Source organism: Hylobates moloch, unplaced genomic scaffold (genome assembly GCF_009828535.3).
Source record: "Hylobates moloch isolate HMO894 unplaced genomic scaffold, HMol_V3 SCAFFOLD_12, whole genome shotgun sequence".
Classification (NCBI taxonomy): domain Eukaryota; kingdom Metazoa; phylum Chordata; class Mammalia; order Primates; family Hylobatidae; genus Hylobates; species Hylobates moloch.
Window position 1 is genome coordinate 54,980,443 of NW_026652287.1, and position 21,406 is coordinate 55,001,848.

Sequence of the window (21,406 nt, forward strand, 5' to 3'; positions counted from 1 at the left end):
AAAAAAAAAAAAAAAAAAAAAAGAAATATGTGAAAAAATCTTTCTAAGGTAAAAAAACTCAGGAAGAGGCACATGCCACAATGCCTGACTAATGTTTTTGTATTTTTAGTAGAGACGGGGTTTCACCATGTTGGCCCAGCTGGAAATAATTTTTACTCTGGGGCCAGATGTGGTGGCTCATGCCTGTAATCCCAGCTACTTGGGAGGCTGAGGTGAGAGAATCGCTAGGAGGCAGAGGTTGCAGTGAGTGGAGACTGCACCACTGCACTTTAGCCTGGGCAACAGAGCAAGACTGTCTCAAAAAAAAAAAAAAAAGCATACTCTGCACCAGCAGCATTAACACAAAAAGTTCTAGTAAACCCTGACACCCACTCAAATGTCACCTTCTCTATAAAGCCCTCCTTGATTTTCCCACTGCTATGTCACTGGCAGAATTGATCACTATTACCATTTAGTTCCTCAATACTTTATAAGTCTTTTTATGTACAAGGGTTATTCTCCAGAATAAATTAATCATTTACACACCTATCCAAGCTAATGAACTATAAACTCCCACGGGGCAGGTATGTTGAACCCTGTTCATCTGTGTAATCCAAATGTCTGATATTTAATAGGTGTCATATACACATAAAATCAAAATGCTGTCAGGGAATTATTGGAAAAGCTACTAAATTCTTTTTTTTTTTTTTTAACTTTTAAGTTCAAGGGTATATGTTCAAGTTTTTTACATAGGTAAATGTGTGTCATGGGGGTTTGTTGTGCAGATTATTTCATCACCCAAAAGTATTAAGGCCTAGTACCCATTAGGTATTTTTTCTGATCTTCTCCCTCCTCCAATAGGCCCCAGTATGTGTTCCCATCATTTGACTCTCACTTATAAGTGAGAATATGTAGTAGTTTGTTTTGCTTTGTTTTTTTTTTTTTTGAGATGGAGTTTCACTCTTGTCACCCAGGCTGGAGTGCAATGGCACTATCTCAGCTTATTGCAACCTCTGCCTCCCGGGTTCAAGAGATTCTCCTGCCTCAGTCTCCTGAGTAGCTGGGATTACAGGCATCTGCCACCACGCCTGGCTAATTTTTTGTATTTTTAGTAGAGATGAGGTTTCACCATGTTGCTCAGGCTGGTATCAAACTCCTGACCTCAGATGATCCACCTGCCTCGGCCTCCCAAAGTGCTGGAATTACAGCTGTGAGCCACCACATCCAGCCAGTATTTAGTATTCTATTCCTCTGTTAGTTTACTAAGAATAATGTCTTATGGCTCTATCCATGTTCCTGCAAAGGACATGATCTCATTTTAATGGGTGCACAGTACTCTGTGGTGTATATGTACTACACTTTCTTTATCCAGTCTATCTTTAATAGGCATTTAGGTTGATTCCATGCCTTTGCTATTGTGAATTGTGCTGCACTGCACATACGCATGCATGTGTCTTTATAATAGAATGATTCATATTGCTTTGGGTAAATACCCAATAATGGATTGCTAGGTCAAATGGTATTTTGTCTCTAGGTCTTCAAGGAGTTGCCACACTGCCTTCCATAATGGTTGAACTAATTTACACTCCCACCAACAGTGTATACGCGTTCTTTTGTGAAAAAATAATTTTAATTTTCTAAGAGGTTAGCTTTCTAAGACAAATGGTATACAAGGAAATTTTCCACAGGCCTAGGCCACCCAGCTGCTCTTCTGAGAGGCTACACTCTTACTCTTCAGGCTGTCCTCTAAGAGATGACCCAAGGGATGATATTCATTAGACACTCCAAGAGATATGGCCACTGTGGGCATCTTGGGTTATCCCTGACAGTTCTGAAAATCATGGACAAGAAAAGACTGGAGGGCTGCCACAAAGGGCCCTGGAATTTCTCCAAAGCAAAACTTCAACGGAAAGACCTACTAATAAGGTGTGTGCACCAGGGAAGATAAAAGGATAGTCACAGAGATTTTTTTTCTTTTTAACAGTGGAGTTCCAGAGGATTATTTTCTCACTTAAAATGTTTACAGACTTCGGAGGTTGAGGCGGGTGGATCACCTGAGGTCAAGAATTCAAGAGCTGCCTGGCCAACATGAGGAAACCCCGTCTCTCCTAAAAATACAAAAATTAGCCGGGCACAGTGGTGGGAGCCTGCAACCGCAGCTACTTGGGAGGCTGAGGCATGAGAATCGCTTGAACCTGGGAGGCAGGGATTGCACTGCTCTCCAGCCTGGACAACAAGAGTGAAACTCCATCTGAAAAAAAAAAAAAAAAATGTATACAGATGAACAATTATTTTCAAACCTGCCATCCACTGCTGTGTAAAAACATGATTAACAATTAAAACACTGTGTTTGAAATGTAAAATAAAGGAAAAATAGTTGATAGTGTTGTAAATTGGAGAGAGGAAGTTGTCCTCATTTCCACTTTTGAGAATGTAGGAACAAAGGTGGAAATTTATAATTTTACTGCAAGCCTGAGTTAAGCTAGGGTAAGAGGGTAGTGGATTAGAAGTCCTGCTTGCCATACATTAGGAAGTCACAGAGGAAAACCAGTCCTCCTGTGGAGTGTTAATTAAAAAGCAGGAAATTAGACTGAAGGGTCTCTAGTGCCCTGTGTTCATAAGTAAAAAATGTAAAACCTACCTCGAATTCATTTCTTATAAATTATTTTAGGCAGAAACAAAATTCAGGCTTAACCTGCAATTAACCTCTGATTACATAACCAGGAAATTTCCACCCGAATCATACAAATAAGGTGACTACATAACTGTAACCAATTCTTGAATTTGGTTTGCCTTCTCACACGATTTTTGTCTTTCAGGTGGCCCACATATTATGGCTGGGTGCTTTCCATTTCACTAATCACTGCTCAAATAAACTCCTTAACGTTTTAACATTGACTCCCTTCACTTTATAAGAGAAGAGGCCGGGCGCGGTGGCTCATGCTTGTAATCTTAACACTTTGGGAGGCCGCGGCGGGCGGATCACTTGGGTCCAGGGGTTCCAGACCAGCTTCCACCGCGGCGAAACCACTTCTCTACTAGAAATACAAAAATCAACCAGGCGTGGTGGTGCAGGTCTTTAATCCCAGCTTCTCGGGGGGCTTAGGCACGAGAATCGCCTGAACCTGAGAGGCGGAGGTTGCAGTGATCACGCCATTGCACTCCAGCCTGGGCGACAGAGCAAGACTTTGTCTCAAACACACCAACAAAATGTTTAACAAAAGAGACTGGGAGCCCCACCGGCCACAGCTCCTCCTACGCACACACGAGTCGGGATTCTGCCCTGATGACCCGCCTGGCATCCCTGAACAATCTGGGAAATACTCGGGGCTGCGTGCAGAGCTGCCCAGGGAGCTCCAGACAGGGCGCCGCAGGGACTGGGCGGGACGCGGGGGTCATAGCTGCGGGCCCAGCCACCATCTTGCGGCCAGAGGGACCTGGGGCGGAGCTGCGCCGGCAGGGACTCAGGTCGGCAACCCAGGAGCGGTGAGGAGGCCAGTCCCGTCGGTTTCTCAGCCAGCTCTCCCTTCTCGGGATGCCCAACCCCGCACACTCACCCTTTCCCACCTTCTAGGATGTACTGGCATCTTAGCTGTGCACGTCCCAGGACCTGCAGATCACAGGGCAACAGCCTGTCACCGGCTGGGGGGAGGGGGGCAGAGGTGGAGGACGTTGAACAGCAGAAAGGGATCCCAAGCTCTGGCTGCAGCGAGAGACAAAAGCCCCGCCAATGCCGGATGCCACGCCCTCCTCTCCAACTGCGCCACCGATTCGATAAAGCACCAGCACTCGCCCCGTACCACTCCCTCCACCCCCAGGAAAACAGGCTAAAGCAGGGAGGGTCAACCATAGGGAATTACAGCCAATTAAGAAGTAAGCTGAGAGGCCGGGGCGCGGTGGCTCACGCTTGTAATCCCAGCATGTTGGGAGGCCGAGGCGGGCGGATCACGAGGTCAGGAGATCGAGACCACGGTGAAACCCCGTATCGACTAAAAATACAAAAAAAATTAGCTGGGCGTGGTGGCGGGCGCCTGTAGTCCCAGATACTCGGAGAGGCTGAAGCAGGAGAATGGCGTGAATCCGGGAGGCGGAGCTTGCAGTGAGCCGAGATCGCGCCACTGCACTCCAGCCTGGGTGACAGAGCGAGACTCCGTCTCAAAAAAAAAAAAAGTAAGCTGAGACTTGAAATGAACTTGCTTTTTCCCTTACCTGGGTCTGCTTGTATAATGCATCTTATTTGCTACTTCAGGGTAAGAAAAGAACATTTGGACTATTTTTGTTTGTTTGAGACTGAGTTTTTTTGCTCTTATTGCCCAGACTTGAGTGCAATGGTGTGATCTTGGCTCACTGCAACCTCTGCCTCCCAGGTTCAAGGGATTCTCCTGCCTCAGCCTCCTGAGTAGCTGGGATTACAGGCGCCCACCACACCCAGCTACTTTTTGTATTTTTAGTACAGACGGGGTTTCGCCATGTTGGCCAGGCTGGTCTCGAACTCTTGACCTCAGGTGATCCGCCCGCCTTAGCCTCCCAAAGTGCTGGGATTACAGGCGTGAGCCACCGTGCTCGGCCCATTTGAACATATTTTAACAACTTTTTAATCATTTTGATAATGCAGGAAAGACCCTCATCCCATCCCTGAGCCCCTCTCTCACCATGCTGTGCCACACTGTTGACCACATTGTGGGATGGCCATTAGGAATGGGGCAGGGGTGGGGGAAAGCAGTGGCTGAGAATGGTTAAGCAAAAATTATGTTACCCAAATTTGTTCATTTTAGAAAGGCTCCTCAATCATTCTGTGTGAAGTGTGAATTCCAGGGTAATTGTGCCCTGACTGCACCGCATCTCAATCTGACTTCTCTTAAAATTTTAAAATCACTGGATTACTCTCACTAATGGGGTATTTTATTTTCTATTTTATTTCTATTTGAAAATGGCCAACTGTCCTTTGTGGGTGTCCTGATTTGATTTGCTGGTTTAGACCCTGGAGGTAAGGGTGAGGAAATATTGGGCCACATCAGAATACCTTATTCTCATTTAGAGAATATATAGGAATTTTTTTTTTTTTTGAGACGGAGGTTTGCTTTTGTTGCCCAGAAGGGAGTGCAATCGTGTGATCTTGGCTCACTGCAGCCATCTTCTCCCGGGTTCAAGCGATTCTGCTGCCTCAACCTCCCGAGTAGCTGGGATTACAGGCTCCCACCACCATGCCCTGGGTCTGTCAGGGTTTCATCATATTGGCCAGGCTGGTCTTAAACTCCTGACCTCAGGTGATCCACCTGTCTTGGCCTCCCAAAGTACTGGGAATACAGGCATGAGCCACCCCGCCCAGCCAGGAATTTCTTCATAATATATAACAGTGTTCTCAATACCCATGATACATATATATATATATATTTTTTTTTTTTTTTTTTTTTGAGATGGTGTTTCGCTTTTGTTACCCAGGCTGGAGTGCAATGGCACGATCTCAGCTCACCTCAACTCCCACCTCCCAGGTTCAAGTGATTGTCCTGCCTCAGCCTCCCAGCCTTCCGAGTAACTGGGATTATAGGAATGCGCCACCACGCCCGGCTAATTTTGTATTTTTAGTAGAGATAGGGTTTCTCCATGTTGGTCAGGCTGGTCTTGAACTCCTGACCTCAGGTGATCCACCGACCTCGGCCTCCCAAAGTGTTGGGATTACAGGCGTTTGCCACTGTGCCCGGCCAATATCATTATATTTAACAGTGATAGCTTACAGGGCAGGAAGGGGAGACATATGACACAACCTTAGAATTTTAATTTGGTCGTAAGTTTTTTTGTTTCGTTTTTGGAGACAAGGTATCACTCTGGTGCCTAGGCTGGAGTACAGTGGCACAACCATAGCTCATAACTTGGTTGTAACAGTTCCTTAAAAAATATTTTTGGCTGAGTTTGATGGCTAACACCTGTAATCCAAACACTTTGGAAGACCATGGTGGAATGATTGCTTAAGCCCAGGAGTTCAAGACCAGTCTGGGCGACGTAGTGAGATTCAGTCTCAACAAAAATTTTAAAAATTGGCCTCATGTGGTGTTGCATGCTTGTAGTCCCAGCTACTTGAAAGGCTGAAGTGGAAGCATCACTGGAGGTTGAGGCTGCAGTGACCCATCATTCAGCCTACACTCCAGCCTGGGTGACAGAGTGTACACACACACACACACACACACACACACACACACACACAGACAGACACATACATATATATGTACCCTACATATAAAATCAAAATAATATGTATGTTGAAAGAAATTCAAGCACAGAAGAAAAGTGAAAGACCCTGGTTGGGAATGTGGTAAAAGATGAGTATGGTTCTTACAGCTCAGTGAGATTTGTTTTTCCATCTTGAGGAACTGCTCTCCCACACTGAAACAACAACCCAGCACATGCCATTTCTCACACTGTTTATACTTTGCTCAAAGGCAGCAGAAATAGGCCAACATCATGGTTTCTGACATGGAAGTCTATTCCCCACTGAGACCTTTTTAAAATGTTATTATCTTGGGGTCGGGCGCGGTGGCTCACGCTTGTAATCCCAGCACTTTGGGAGGCCGAGGCGGGCGGATCACGAGGTCAGGAGATCGAGACCACGGTGAAACCCCATCTCTACTAAAAATACAAAAAAAAATTAGCCGGGCGTGGTGGCGGGCGCCTGTAGTCCCAGCTACTCGGAGAGGCTGAGGCAGGAGAATGGCGTGAACCCGGGAGGCGGAGCTTGCAGTGAGCCGAGAATGCGCCACTGCAATCCAGCCTGGGTGACAGAGCAAGACTCCGTCTCAAAAAAAAAAAAAAAAAAAAAGTTATTATCTTAAGCCCTCTTCCTTCTAATAAAGTCTATACAAATACACACATAGAAGCCTGAAACTACTCTAAATAAAATATCAGGTTTTTAAAATCCCATAAAGAAACAAGCAAACACAAAATCAGCCATTTTGATTGAGGAGAGAGTGGGATGGAGGGGGTTAGGAGGCTGCCCGCATCACCTCCGGGCTCCACGTGGAGGAGCAGATGGAGTCTAGGGAGACCCTGGGGAGTCACTCGTTCTGACTGGGCTTTCTCCTAGCTCTACACTTTGCTAACCATTTCCTGGGAAGAGCTTAGGAAACTCCTGTGCTCTAGTGAGGCAGAGCCTCCCCTCACAGGGTATTGGCAAGGAGGGATTCTGAGACTGTGATTGAGAAGCTAGCACAGTGCTTGACAAGTACCTGTGGGAACTGTCATCCTCTGTAACTATCATGTGGCCTTGGAGTGTTCAGATGGCCTGGGGCTTGGTGGAGATGTTTGAGGGTCAGCTGCTTTAGGCTCCCACTTTCTTCTCAATCAAAGTGGCTGTTTTTGTGTCTCTTTGTTTATTTATGGAATTTAAAAACCTGATACATAAATAGAAAGTGCAGCTGGAGGTGCCGAGGCTCAGTGTCTGGAGGTGCTGAGGCTCAGTGTCTAGAGCTGTGCTGCTTGGGCTTGCTTGCTGGCCTGTGGCCAGGTGAACTCTGGGTGTGAGGTGGTTCCCATCCTGGATCTACAATCCCCACTACCTCTCCCAGGCCCTGAGTAACCAACACAAGGCGGTGCTAAAGAGCCGGTGAGTGACAGCCATGAAGCCCATCAAGGAAGATTTGAATGCTATCTGGGCTGGGGCTGTCAGGGGTAGGAACTATGGCAGCCTTGTCTTGTCATGGCCCCACCCACAGATGTGACTGCCTTGTGCTGCTTCTCCAGCAGCCAGCTGTCCATGGCCCTGAGCCTGTCGTACCATGCCTGCTTCCTCATGCTGTTCATGTTTTAAAAAAAAATTCTGAGATGGCGCTGCTGGATGTGAGTGCTGGAAATGGGGAGCCACCTTTGTCCTAGGGAATTAGGAGCTGACCAGATACCTCCTGAGTGCCCCCAGAACAAGTGGGGAGTGGTGTTATACTAAATGATGCCCCCCTCCCGCCACCGAAGATGTGTTCGTATTGGCTCAATGAATATACAACGCAGAGACCTAAATGAAGACACGTGAATGGGTGTATGTGGACATCAGCTTGCAGCTGGGTAACAGATGCCTCTCATTCTCCCCAGCAAGTGTGGAAGGTGTCCATGCCCATGGGTGTATAGATCTGGCCTTCTTAATTTGTTCACAACTCCAGGTCTGTTCTGAGTGAATGACGTGCAGATGAGATTTCTCAGGTCATTGGTATATTTGACATTGTGGCTGCTGCTTTTGCTGCCACTACCCCCAGGCCCAACCTGGCTTAAGGTCCAGGCTTTAGGTCAAAAAGACGGAGGGCTTCCTGTGTTCTGGGACGGGAAGTTCCAGATCTGTGGTAGGACTGGGGGTTGGGGTACACTTTAGTTTTGTGCAGGATGTGAGCTGCAGTGGTTTTATTAATTGTGATTGTCCTGGCCTGGTTGTAGCTCTGGGTGGGGAGAAGGAATCAACAGTGGTGTTTCCCCAGATATCCATGTGCCCAGCCCTGGCCTTCCTGCCCTCAGGCCCAGAAGTAAGCACCACCACAGACTCTGACTTGCCTCTCTACTCCCTGTACCCCAGATGGGAATACCTTGAAGGCTACAATCTGAAAGTACTATTCTCCTCATTTTAACCAGACCTGCCTAACACACAGTGTGGGAGCAAGGGTAGGATGGGTGGGGGACCTGGGGAGAACCAGAGTGGAATCATAAATCCTTGGGAAAAGTTAAAGGTACAGAAGTGGTGGTAACCTCTCCATGAAGCCCAGCTCCCTACCTGATTCTTGCCACACAGCCCCTCCTACAGACACCAGCTCTGGGGGTGGTTGGGGATCCCTATAGGCCCAGGCTGCTCTCTGTCCCTACCTGCCTGTGCTCCTTCTCTGTTTTTGTTGTTGTTTTTGTTGTTGTTGTTTGTTTTGTTTTGTTTTTCAGATAGCAGTTTCATTCTTGTTGCCCAAGCTGGAGTGCAATGGCGTGATTTTGACTCACTGCAACTTCTACCTCCTGGGTTCAAATGATTCTCCTGCCTCAGCCTCCTGAGTAGCTGGGATTACAGGTGCCCACCACCACATATGGCTAATTTTTGTATTTTTAGTAGAGAAGGGTTTTCGCCATGTTGGCCAGCCTTATCTCAAACTCCTGACCTCAGGTGATCTGACTGCCTCAGCTTCCCAAAGTGCTGAGATTACAGCTGTGAGCCACCACACCCGTCCCCTGTGCTCCTTCTCTTTGCCAGCTGTCAGGGCCCTAACATGGAAGAGGAGGCAGGTCCTCAGCCTCAGGATAGCTGAATGTCTTTTGGAGTGTTTGAAGCATGCTTTATGTCTTAGAAATTCTAAAAAGTAAAATGAATTCCAATCATAATGTCTGTTAGTTTTCCTGAGCCAACTGGAAGAAAAGGATTTTTCACCTGAAATTTTTAAATGACACCCAAGGATAGCCACCAGTGTCTTGGCCATGGAAACCTACTACATGCTTCCCGCCCCCAATTTGATTTGCAGCCTCATGATTGTGTTGTTCTGAACATACTTTCCTCTGGTGAATATGGTTCACATCGTTAACACCACTTCATGAGAGGGGGGCATCATGTAGAAATGAGAATGGATTGTCTTTAGTTACCATTGTGCCTCTTTGTCACCTGAGAGGCCCATTTTTCCTGGCTGATTCCATAAGTGTGTTAGTGTTGTCAGACACCTCTGGACAACTTGAATGACAAGGGGCTGTTGTTTTATAAAGGAAACAAAGGCTTTAGATGTGAAATCCTTCTTTTCTTTTTCCCTTCTTTTAGGTGAAATACTTCAGTTTTTTTTTTAAGGGTAAACAGTGGTATCTCAGGAGGTTTAGTGTGAGAACTGGCATGTGCTAGGTTGTGGTTTCAGTGTGGATGGGCAGTTCCCAAGATAGAGAACCAGGTCTCACTGAATTGCAGGAGCCACACTTTCTCTTTTTCACATCCCCCACCATGTAATCATTCCACACACTTAAACTGTCTGACAGAGGAAAAAACAATCTTATTTACGATAGCATAAAATAATCCATTTTAGAACAAATTTAATTAAGCAGCATATAAATCTTTTTTTTTTTGAGACAGAGTCTTGCTCTGTCACCCAAGCTGGAGTGCAGTGGCGCAATCTCTGCTTACTGCAACCTCCACCTCCTGGGCTCAAGCAGTTCTCCTGCCTTATCCTCCCAAGTAGCTGAGATAACAGGCGTGCGCTATAATGCCTGGCTAATTGTTTTTTTATTTTTTATTTTTTTTGAGATGTAGTTTCACTCTTGTCCCCCAGGCTGAAGTGCAGTGGTGTGATCTCAGCTCACTGCAACCTCCACCTCCCCGGTTCAAGCTGGGATTACAGATATTGGGATATCTGGACAGTCCTAAGTCTGGTTCTGCTTAGTAAACATTAATTCGTTCCCTTAATCGTAAACATCTAGAGGCTAGGAATGTCTAACTTGCCGAGAATGCAGCCCAACAAGTCTCAGCGTCATTTTCCTAGCCCTCTCTCAAAATGGAGTCGCTCTGGTTCAAATGATTCTGACATATATTTCCCCTTGTTTTACAAGAGGACCCTTAATCCTAAGAGTTGCAGAGAGACAAAGATTCACCTTCTGTAAATTTTTCAGGCTGAATAGGGGCGATGATATTCCTGACTAACTGTTGGGGCCTCTTGCATTCAGGGTAGAGAGAAACTCAGTCAGACAGTGTTGGTATGGCGAAGGTCGTTCATAACTTCAAGTTCCAAAAAAAGGTGATTACTGGAAGACTAATAAATGTCCAATTTAAGAAAGCATTTAGTGAGCTTGTCTTGCATTTCTACACAAAGAGTAAAACCACAATATATTCCACAACAGCAAAGCAAAATTAGTAAAATTATCCCAGGTAAACTAAACAGGAAGGCTCTGCAAGAAGTGGACAGTTGTTGGAACCAAGCTGATATGTGGTTGACTGACAATGCATAAAGAGATATGAGTGCCTAAAACTTTTATAGCCTGGGTAATATTATGTGAATAGTCTGGAGCATACACACATTTGGTTTTGATCAAAGCATAGGTTTCCTTTTGGGTCTCTGCTAAAATGTCTACATACCCAACAGTTTGTTCGATTATGTAGAGCGGATGAAGTCTGTGCCCACTCAGTAAATAAGTTACTCTCTGCATGATTCCAACTTATACCCAAAAGAAAGCCAATGTATATCTTTATGTTACCCATCCCTTTCATTTCTTCTGAACAGGAGTCAAAGGTCACTGGCTCATGGGAATAAACAGGATCAGTCTCCTGTGTTCTGCCAGCCTGTAGGACTTCATAAGAGACAGGTTTAATTTGAGATAAGTGGACCCAGCTGTTTATTTCCACAATTTTAACTGCAGTTGGGGCACTAAAGAGAACTTGATAAGGTCCCTTCCATTTTGGGGAAACTTGATCTGCTGGGGATCCTTCTTTCCAAGTTTTTGATAGGACCCAATTTCCTGGCTAGGTTATAACAAGATTATCTTCCTTAGTTGGGAAAGGGAGGCTTTGATTTTCATATTCAGAGTGTGTTTTGTACTTGTCACAGAATTCTGTAGCTTGAAATTATCTGTGTCTGTTAGAAGGTATGTAGCTGAGAAAGGCCTTGCATACATTATTTCAAAAGAGCTGAGCTGCAGATTTCCCTTAGCGGCCACTGGAACCTGTAATAAGGCTACAGATAGTAAAGACAGCCAGGTCTTTGATGTTTCTTGGCATAGCATAGCAAGAGTCCTCTTTTGAGTTTGATTAGCTCTTTTTACTTTCACTGAAGACTGTGGCCTTCATGCTGAGTGAAGGTGTTACTAAATTTCTACGGCTCAAGATATGTTCTGTGTAATTGTCACTGTGAAAGATAGTCCTTTATCTCTCTGTAAGCTCTTAGGCAGCCCAAATCTAGGAATTATTTCTTTTTTCTTTTCTTTCTTTCTTTCTTTTTTTTTTTTTTGAGACGGATTTTCTCTCTTGTTGTCCAGGCTGGAGTGCAGTGACATGATCTTAGCGCACTGCAACCTCCACCTCCCTGGTTCAAACAATTCTCCTGTCTCAGCCTCCTGAGTAGCTGGGATTAGAGGTGCCCGCCACCATGCCCGGCTAATTTTTTATATTTTTAGTAGAGACGGGGGTTTCGTCATGTTGGCCAGGCTGGTCTCCAACTCCTGACCTCAGGTGATCCACCCGCCTTGGCCTCCCAAAGTGCAGGGATTACAGGCATAAGCCACCGCACCAGGCGAAATTATGTCTTTTAGTAGGAATTTAGGAACCTCAATTGCCTTTTCCGACCGGGTAGGAAAAGCCTTGATCCAAATGGTAAAGGTGTCAATGAATACTAATAAATATTTAAACACTTTACATGGGGGCATCTGAGTATAGTCTATTTGCCATCTTCACCGTGGTACATTCCTCTATGCTGAACAAGCCTTACTAAAGGAGGAGATAAACATTGGTCATTTGGGTTATTCCAGGCACGTAGTTCACAGGCTCGAGTTACTGGGTTTACTGATTTAAGTAATCCTTTTTCTATAAAAGGCCAACATTAATTGAAACAGGGAATCTCTTCCCAAATGAACAGAGTCATACAAACGTTTAACTATTTTTCACTGATTAGCACCTCGCATCAACAGTTTATCAGGAGTGTCTAGCAAAATGTCTGATATTTCAATAAGCGTCCCCCTATCATCCACTGGTGTCCTTCAGCTTCTAGGACTCCTTGTACTTGGTGTGGGTTTAAACCTCAGGGTGTTGTTCTAAAGCCAGTTTATTGGCTTTATCTACCAAAAGAGAAGTTGCTGTGACTGCCTTGAGGCATTCAGGCATGACAAGAAAGTTATGTAAGAAAACCAAAGTCTCCAAAAAACAGCTTAGAGAATAGATAAAATGGCATCTATGGGCTTGTCAATCTATCCCTGTGACCATACAGTTTTGAGGCAACAGAAACCCATTATAATGGGTCAAAACAGAGTAAGCAGTACAGAAGAAAGTTTATATATATATATATATATATATTTTTTTTTTTGAGATAGAGTCTTGCTCTCTTTCTTAGGTGGAGTGCAGTGGCACAATCTCAGCTTACTGCAACCTCTACCTCTCGGGTTCAAGCAATTTCCGGCTTCCTTTTTTTTTGCATTTTTATTAGAGATGGGGATTCACCACGTTGGCCAGGCTAGTCTTGAATTCCTGACCTCAAGTTATCCACCCACCTTGGCCTCCCGATGTACTAGAATTACAGGTGTGAGTCACCATGCCCGGTGAAAATATTCTTACCTGCCATGGCGAAGGTTACCAAGGCTTCTCCAGATAATATGGCTAGTTGTCTGATTGGAGCTTTGGTGGAAGGTCTCAGGCCCCGTCACTCTTGGGCACTTGCCTGGCTGTTTCACTCATCATTAGTTCGGGTGCTGATGGCTCTCTTCAGAACGCTAGATTATCCCTCTTCCAATGGCCAGTTTTCTTACAGCGTGCACCCTGATTTATGCCCAAGGCACAGTGACTCGGATGCCCAGCTTTGGTCTTCCCACCTTTCAGTTTCCATTGTTCAGGCCAAGACTCAGGAGGCAGCCCCATGTGGGAGGTTAGCTTAAGGTTGCAACCAAGAGGTCCTTCTTGCTCTTTTTGCTTCCTCTACTTTTTCCCTGTTATTAAAAACTAAAAATGCCATATCCAAAGCTGTTCCATAGAAGTTTGGGAACCCACAGCTGCTTTTACTAGTTTTCTATGGATATCAGGGGCAGACTGGGTTATAAAATGGACTCCCAGAAGGGTTTATCTTTTCCTTGAGGCAGGATCACTGTTAGTATATCTCCTGATTGCCTCAACTAGACACTATTGAAACAGAGCTGGATTCTCATCTTTGCCCTGAGAAACTTCGTTAACCTTTTCGCTTTCAACAGGCTATTTCATGCCTTTTGTCATCTCTTCCAAAAAACAAGTGACCATATGATCTCTTCTCCCAAGTCGTCACTGCCCCTGTGATAGTTCCACTCTAGAACTTGATCTGGAACTGCTATACCTCCTGTCTGATCATTATTATGGTTGTGGTTGTGAGCCAATACCTCATCTGCATGGGTCCTAGCTGTCCTGAAAATGCATTGTTTCTTTTCCACTGTATAACACAGAGACAACAAAACATACAGATCCTGCCAAATTAACTAGAGATCAAAGTTAACTTCTCAAACTCATCTGTGAATTTTCCTGGATCTTCAGAGAAATGACCAAACTTGTCTTATTATAGAGCCAAACCAGACAGAGAAAAGGGGACATGTCCTCTCACAGGCCTTTTTCTCCATTTGCAACCTCTCTAAGTGGACAAAGATTTCCCTTTGGAGGTTGATAGGCAGCTCCACTATGAGTAGTACTCACTGAGCTCAGTTCTTCAAGGAGTGGTGGGTATAGAGTGGGACTAGATGGGTAAGGAAGAGGGATGAAGGGTCCTCAATAGAACTTTCAGGTGGACTAGGGGTAGAAAGGATGGACACAGCTGAACCTTTAGAGCTGACAGAAAGAGGTTCTGTTTCACCCCAAAATGCCCACTGAACCAAGTGGCAGGGGGGCTTGCAATAAAGGATCAGCTTGTCTGTCTAAATTTTTTTTCTTCTACTTCTCTCAGAAAACATGTCCATGCCTGCTGCAGGGTTTCATTCTGACTGAGCAGCAAAAATGCTTGAACATGAAGTATTTTATCCCATTTTCCCTACCACTTACAGAACAAATCGAGTTGAACTGTAGTATAATTACCCATTAGAGGCAATTCGTCTTGTATCTTTCTGAAATTGTTTGCTGCTTTTCCATGCAGATCATCCTTAAGAAAGTGTACAATCTTAGCCCGATCTGCAATCTCTGTTCCTGAGGTTTTAGTAACATGATGTTTCTATTTTGTTGTAGACAGCACTGAAGATGAGTTTTCATCCCAGAGAACAGAATGACAAAAGGTCAAGATGTGCTTGAAAAACCTGGTGAGGGGCATTGAGTCAGGAAAGGCCAGGCTGTCTAAGCATTCAGAGACACCTGTGCAACTGTCCTTGCAATTAGGAGCCAGGCCCCAAAAACCTTCCCACTGCGTGTGTCTTTGACCTGTGCTAGGTCCTGCTGTTGATGAGTGTTCCCTACTGAGCAGTTAACTTATAGTTTGAGTATTTACACCCAGGAGAATGTTCCAGGCCAGCCCTCAGTCAACTTAAAATAATCAAAAAGGTTAAAATGTAACCTGAAATACATTTACTCAAGGTCAGATATTGAGGATGGCCACCAGGAAAACAAATTTAAGTTGCCCTGGATATATATTTCAATTAGCAGCCATTCAAAGCAAGTCTTTTCAAAAAAATGAGAAGGCAGTTCCTAAGATGTTAACCAAGAATTCATATTTAAATACATAAGCTATTGATTGGCTATATATATTCTTTTGTTTTACAAATTCCAGAAATAATGGATGAGACTGCTAGTCAGAAACAAAATGTCTATAAACAATTGCCCCTAATCCCAGCATTCTGGGAGGCCTAAGTGGGCGGATCACCTGAGGTCAGCAGTTGGAGACCAGCCTGGCCAAAATGGTAAGAACCCAGCTCTACTAAAAATACAAAAATTAGCGGGGTGTGGTTTCATGTGCCAGTAATCCTAGCTACTTGTGAGGCTGAGGCAGAAGAATCATTTGAACTCAGGAGGCAGAGGTTGCAATGAACCAAGATCATGCCACTGCAGCCCAGCCTGGGTGACAAAGTGAGACTTCATCTCAAACAAACACACAAAAAAAGAATTGCCCCTGCATAAAGTTCCACACTTTCATCTCTCTGGTCTTGATAAATTGTGCAGATCTTACAGAGCTGAGACTGCTCTGAGCTATTTTTATTTTCACCTCCTTGCTCAGGACACATGAACTATTAACAATAAAAAGAATTTACATAAGAATCTTGGCAAGCCACAAGAATAATGCCAGGAGGTGACCTCCAGGAACCTGCCTGTCACCTTCTTTTCCCACCCTACCCTCCACTCCTCTCACACACACACACCCTGGATCACAAAACCAACAAAGCCACTCCATCAGCCACTGAGAGAGAAGCCACAGAAGAACCCAGAACCACCGCATGGCCCCCTTGGACCACCCTAGAATGAACAGCCATTGTTAGCATTCAGGAGCTGTTTATTCCCATCTTCACACTACACTAAATAACTTTCAAGAGTCACAAGATAAACTGGCTAAAAGCTGATGCTTGGAACATCCCACATCCCCCAGGAGCTCAGTGCTGCAGTCTCAGGTACAAACCTGCCCATCAGCCATTCAAATGAAATAATTGTTATCAAGAAACCAGAGTCCCTGCAATGGTCCGTTAATTTAGAAAGTTTATTTTGCCACAATTAAGCAGGAGCCTGTGACCACAGCCTCAGGAGGTCCTGATGACATGTTCCCAGGGTGGTTGGGGTACAGTTTCTTATACATTTTAGAAAGTCATGGGACATCAATCAATATGTTTAAGATGTACATTGGTTTAGTCAGGTATGACGGGAAAACTTGAGGTTGGGGCTTCCGCATCATAAGTAGATAAGAGAAAAAGGAATAAATTTATTTGAGCCCTTGATAAGTCTCCCACTGAATACACAATTTAGTCTGGCTCAGTGCATCTGCATTTTTATATTAACAATAGAGCAGAGGAAGTAAGCAGATATGCATTTGTCTCAGGTGAGCCTCAGAGGGATGACTTTGAGTTCTGTCTGTCATCTACTCAGTAGAAATATTCTTATGAGCAAATTGTGATGTAAATATATAGCTTTTTTATCTGCATAGCTATCTTATTTAAGAATGAAATAGAAGACAGGTTTGCTTGACATAGTTTCCAGCTTGACTTTTCTATTGGATTAGTAATTTTGACATCCTGAGATTTATTTTTCTTTCACAGCGGGGAACTTTTTATTATCAAGTGTATCTGTTTAAACTTGACAGAATAAAACAATGTATCTATTCAGAAGTAACACATAGAGGTTAATGGAAAACTTATGAAACAAATATAACTATTTGTCTTTATAATCTTTCAGAATGGCCCATCTTAGGTCTTCCATTTCTTATTCACTATAATTAAAATAAAATTTTTTCATAATGTTATAGTTGATCTCTATGTCAGAGGCATTAAAACCAGGGTGACTCCATCTTGAATAGTGTCAGGTAAAATGAGGCTGAGACCTATTGAGCTGCATCCTCAGGTTAGGCATTCTTAGTCACAGGACGAGACAGGAGGTCAGCACAACTTACACTGTATTTAGCAATATGTCACAATCTTCCCTGTAAGCAGGGTGCAGGCACAATAGAGGAGTCACATATTTAGGTCATGGATGCAGAGATATGTCACAAAGTCCCCAGGGGCAGGGTCAAGAAAGGAGGTTTCTATCCCCTAGGTGTTGAGCCCACCAATACATCACAATACCCAAAATACGTGAGACCTACCCCCCCAAAAAATAAAGAGAATCACATCACCAAGGTGCTGGGTCAGGTGATATGTTGCAATTGCCCTTTGTGGCAGACTCCAGCCATAAGAAGAGAGTCACGACACCTAAGTGATAAAATGATATTTCATAATACCATTCTGAAAACAGTCCATGCAGAAGACTCATGTAGGTGCTGGTTCCAGCCATACATCACAATGCACAATGTATGCAGAGACCAGGCAAAAAAATGAGTCACATCTTGGGCAGAGCCAAAGCAGTAGAAGAGAGTCACGTCACCTAGATTCTGGGTACAGAAATGTCACAGTACCCTCTGAGGAAAGAGCCCTGGCAGAAAAGTCACATCATCTAGGTGAGAGACCCAGAGATATGTCACAACGCACCCTGTGAGTAGGGCTCAGAAAGAAGAGAAAGATCACATAACCTAAGAGCTGGACCCAGCTACATATCACAGCTAACTTAGTGGGCAGGGCCAAAGCATGAGAAGAGTCACACCACGTAAGTACTTGACCAAGTGATATGTCACAACCTTTATTGTGCACAGGCCCCAGGAAAGAGAGTAGAGTCATATCATCTAGGTGATGGGCCCAGAGATATGTCACAATAACTTCTGTGGACAGGGACCAGACAGAAGAATGACATAGCCTGTGTGCTGATCTCAGGAATAAGTCACTCTCTTTTATGGGAGCATGGCCGTGAGAGGAAAGGAGAATCACATCTTCTAAGTGCTGCCCCCAGAGATATGTCACAATCTCTCCTGTAGGCCAAACCCAAGTAAAAGAGTCATAGCACTAAGATGGTAGGTTCACGGATACGTCACTATGCCTGCTGTGAGCAGAGTTTCGACAGACAGCTTACATTACCTTGTTCATTCCAGCAGTATGTCACGATCTACATTGTGAGCAGAACCTATTTAGAAGAGAAGAGTCACTTCAGCTAGGTGCTGGGACCAGTAATAGAAAAAAAATCATTTATGTGTGAAGGGACCTGGTAGAAAAAGAGAGTCACATTACCTCAGTGATTGGTACAGGTGGGTCATAATGCTTCCTGTAGGCAGGACCCAGCAAGGAGAGTTACATCACCTGGCTGTTGGACATAGCAATATGTCACGATAATCCATAATTGCAGGGCACAATCAGGAGAGTCACATAACCAGGGTGTGGGTCTCAGTTATGTCACAAAGCCCTCTGTGGGCAGTGCCAAGGCATGAGTACAGGGTCATATCATCTATATACTTGTTCCAACAATATGTCCCAATCCCATCTGTGCACTGGCCCCAGGCAGGAGAGTCAAATCACTCAGGCTATGTGCAGAGACATGTTTCACAATCACACATGCAGAAAGGCTCAGGGATAACATGAATAATTTTTCACATTTTCCCATTCTAGGTATGAGAGTCAAGACCAGGCCGGGCATGGTGGCTCATACCTGTAATCCCAGCACTTTGGGAGGCCGAGGCAGGTGGATCAAAAGGTCAGGAGATCGAGACCATCCTGGCCAACATGGTGAAACCCTGTCTCTACTAAAAATACAAAAATCAACTGGGCATGGTCACGTGCACCTGTAATCCCAGCTACTCGGGAGGCTGGGGCAGGAGAATCACTTGAACCCGGGAGGTGGAGCTTGCAGTGAGCCTAGATCCTGCCACTGCACTCCAGCCTGGTGACAGAGCAAGACTCTGCCTCAAAAAAAAAAAAAAAAAAAAACGAGAGTCAAGACCATTTGGAGTTTGGGTCTAGGTACACAAATCACAATCTCAATGTGGATGGATTCCTGAATAAGAGCCTCAATCTCTCCTTCAGACTGGGTCTTCTCAGTAAAATCATAGCCTCAGAGTTATGCTGAATCTTGGTCTGAATTACCAGCCCAGATGTGGACCAGATCCACATATGAGAGTCAATGTTTTCCACTGCCTCCAGGGTTGAGATTCAGAGCTTCAGAAGTAGGTTGTGTTTATCTAAAAGGACGGCATAGTTACTGTTGACTGGTTTTGAGTACCAGTATCACAATGTCACCAGTGTGCTGGGCCATGTAAGGGCATTCAATGTATTACCTGAGGGCTTTATCGCCAGGTGTGTCCCGCAGATTCTGGTCTATGGATTAGATGAGTACTCAGACACAGGTATAGTGTAAGAGCAGCTAGGGGAATGCCCGGCTTTAGTAGCCAAAGTGCAGCCCCGAGAAGCTGCAGCCACTTGCTTTTTTCAGTGCAGGCACAATGCTGAAAACCTGGAGCCAACACAACCTGCAGGTAATTAACATTTATTGTTCCCCTTTCAAGGAATGTCATGCACGCAAATGATCAAAGGTCAGCTCCTGATCAACATAAGTAAATAAGCATGTTTAAGATAAATTCTTCCATACTCCCTTGTACCTACTGCTTGCCCTCTGCCTCAGGGTTATATAAGAGCTGCCTTCAGCTATTCTCCCCTGGGGCTGTGCAGGACCTTCCAACATTTCAGAAAATTTGCATTCTTTCCCTATAGTTTTTCCACCACTCTGACCAATCTCCCACATCTCCCCTTTTTCTGTTTTTTGCATCAGGCTTTGTTGATTGAAGCATACAGGTGTGAGCAGTGACAGATTTGACTGGTGCAGTGGTTACAGCTTGTGTCCCAGCTTTGCATCCTAGAACCAGTAAATAACATAAGACAAACATGAGTATAATCAATCTTATTCTTTTCCAATCAAGGATTGATATGTAGTGTTACTTGGCACCTCAGTCCAATGTGTGCCATTACTAAGGGACCCCACGGGGGGTATGTCGATACGTCCCAGCCAATTGGTCATGTTGTCAGAAGCTGGGAAGGGGATATCTGCCCAAGTAAAAGGAGGTAAGAAAGGCAGATCTAGAAGATGGGCCGAATAGGGTATAGCAGGTACGGGTTGCAGGCAAAGAGAGAGAATAACAAGAATCAGTACTCTATAAGAGTTGCAATGTACAATAAAAAGCATAGCAAGGAACAAATTATCTGGAGTGAATGGTATCTGTGTCTGAAGCAGATTTGCTCAGCCTTCTGAGTTGTCTTCTTAAGCATTCCCCAGGTAATGTCTAGGGCCTGTGTCATCCAAGGAAACCACATCATCCAAGGTTGCAGGTTTTGCATGGTCATTTCCTTTATTTCTGGTACCAGGTTGGGCCCTAGCCATGCCGTGGTAAGTTTTGATGCATCATGCTGGAATCCAAAGAGGACCTAAGGGGGTGTGAACCCAAGCATATCCTTTTCCCCACGTTAACAAATCATTTGGACCACACCATAAATTACTATTTACATCTTTCCATAAAACTGAAGGTTTTATATTTTGAGAGGTTTTTGCAAAGTGCTTTTCTATGGCTGATTGAAATGTATCATCTAAATTTAAGAAATTAAGAGTAAATAAGTCTTGCACTAGTAGTGTTGTAAGGTCCCCACTCACATTCACCCTTTTTTGGATTTTAAGCATATTCTTAAGGGCAGAATGGGCACGTTTCACTATGACCTAAGTTAAATGATTGATAAATTCAACAAATGGCTCCTGGGGCCCTTGTCGTCCATTTACAAAAGATCCCTGTTGAACTCTGCCTTTGGGAATTCGGTCCCAGGCCCTGTGAGTGCACTGACACTGTGCATAGCCTAGGGGGAATAATTTAATTGTTGTTTTACATTTACATAGGCCCCCTCCCCTGGAGTATAGCAGCTGTTATGTTTTGTCTGGCCAATTGATTCTGGTTAGCTTGTTGTTTGCATAACTCATCACGTTATGCCCTGCAGAGGAGGAATTGACTGGCCTCTAAAGTTGTTTTAGCTAGCACTGACCAGTCCCATGGGGTCATATGGAAGTTATATGCTATGGCCTCAATTAATCCTTCCATAAATGGACTAGTGGCTCTGTTTTCTCTAATGCTCTTTCTTATTTCTTTATAAATCTTTAAAGTAATTTGTTCATGTACATGATTGCCTTGTTGAACTTCCATCATCAGGCAAGCCAAGAGCTCCCCTTCTAATGCCACTTGCCTAAGACAGGGTCCCATAACTGTAGTGC

General features: G+C 44.5%; 1 protein-coding gene across 4 annotated transcripts in view; it reads right to left on the bottom strand.

Moving 5' to 3' along the window:
* The window catches only part of LOC116478762 (zinc finger protein 91-like), a 166,798-nt gene that overhangs the window by 100,465 nt on the left and 44,927 nt on the right, over positions 1-21,406 (bottom strand). For all 4 annotated transcript variants that reach the window (XR_009209049.1, XR_009209048.1, XR_009209050.1 and 1 more), the window contains exon 3: positions 18,247-18,292. Coding sequence is in view for 1 of the 4 variants with exons in the window: in XM_058425526.1 (XP_058281509.1) it covers positions 18,247-18,255 (9 nt within the window). In the remaining 3 variants the exon portion in view is untranslated. The remainder of the gene's footprint in view (positions 1-18,246; positions 18,293-21,406) is intronic.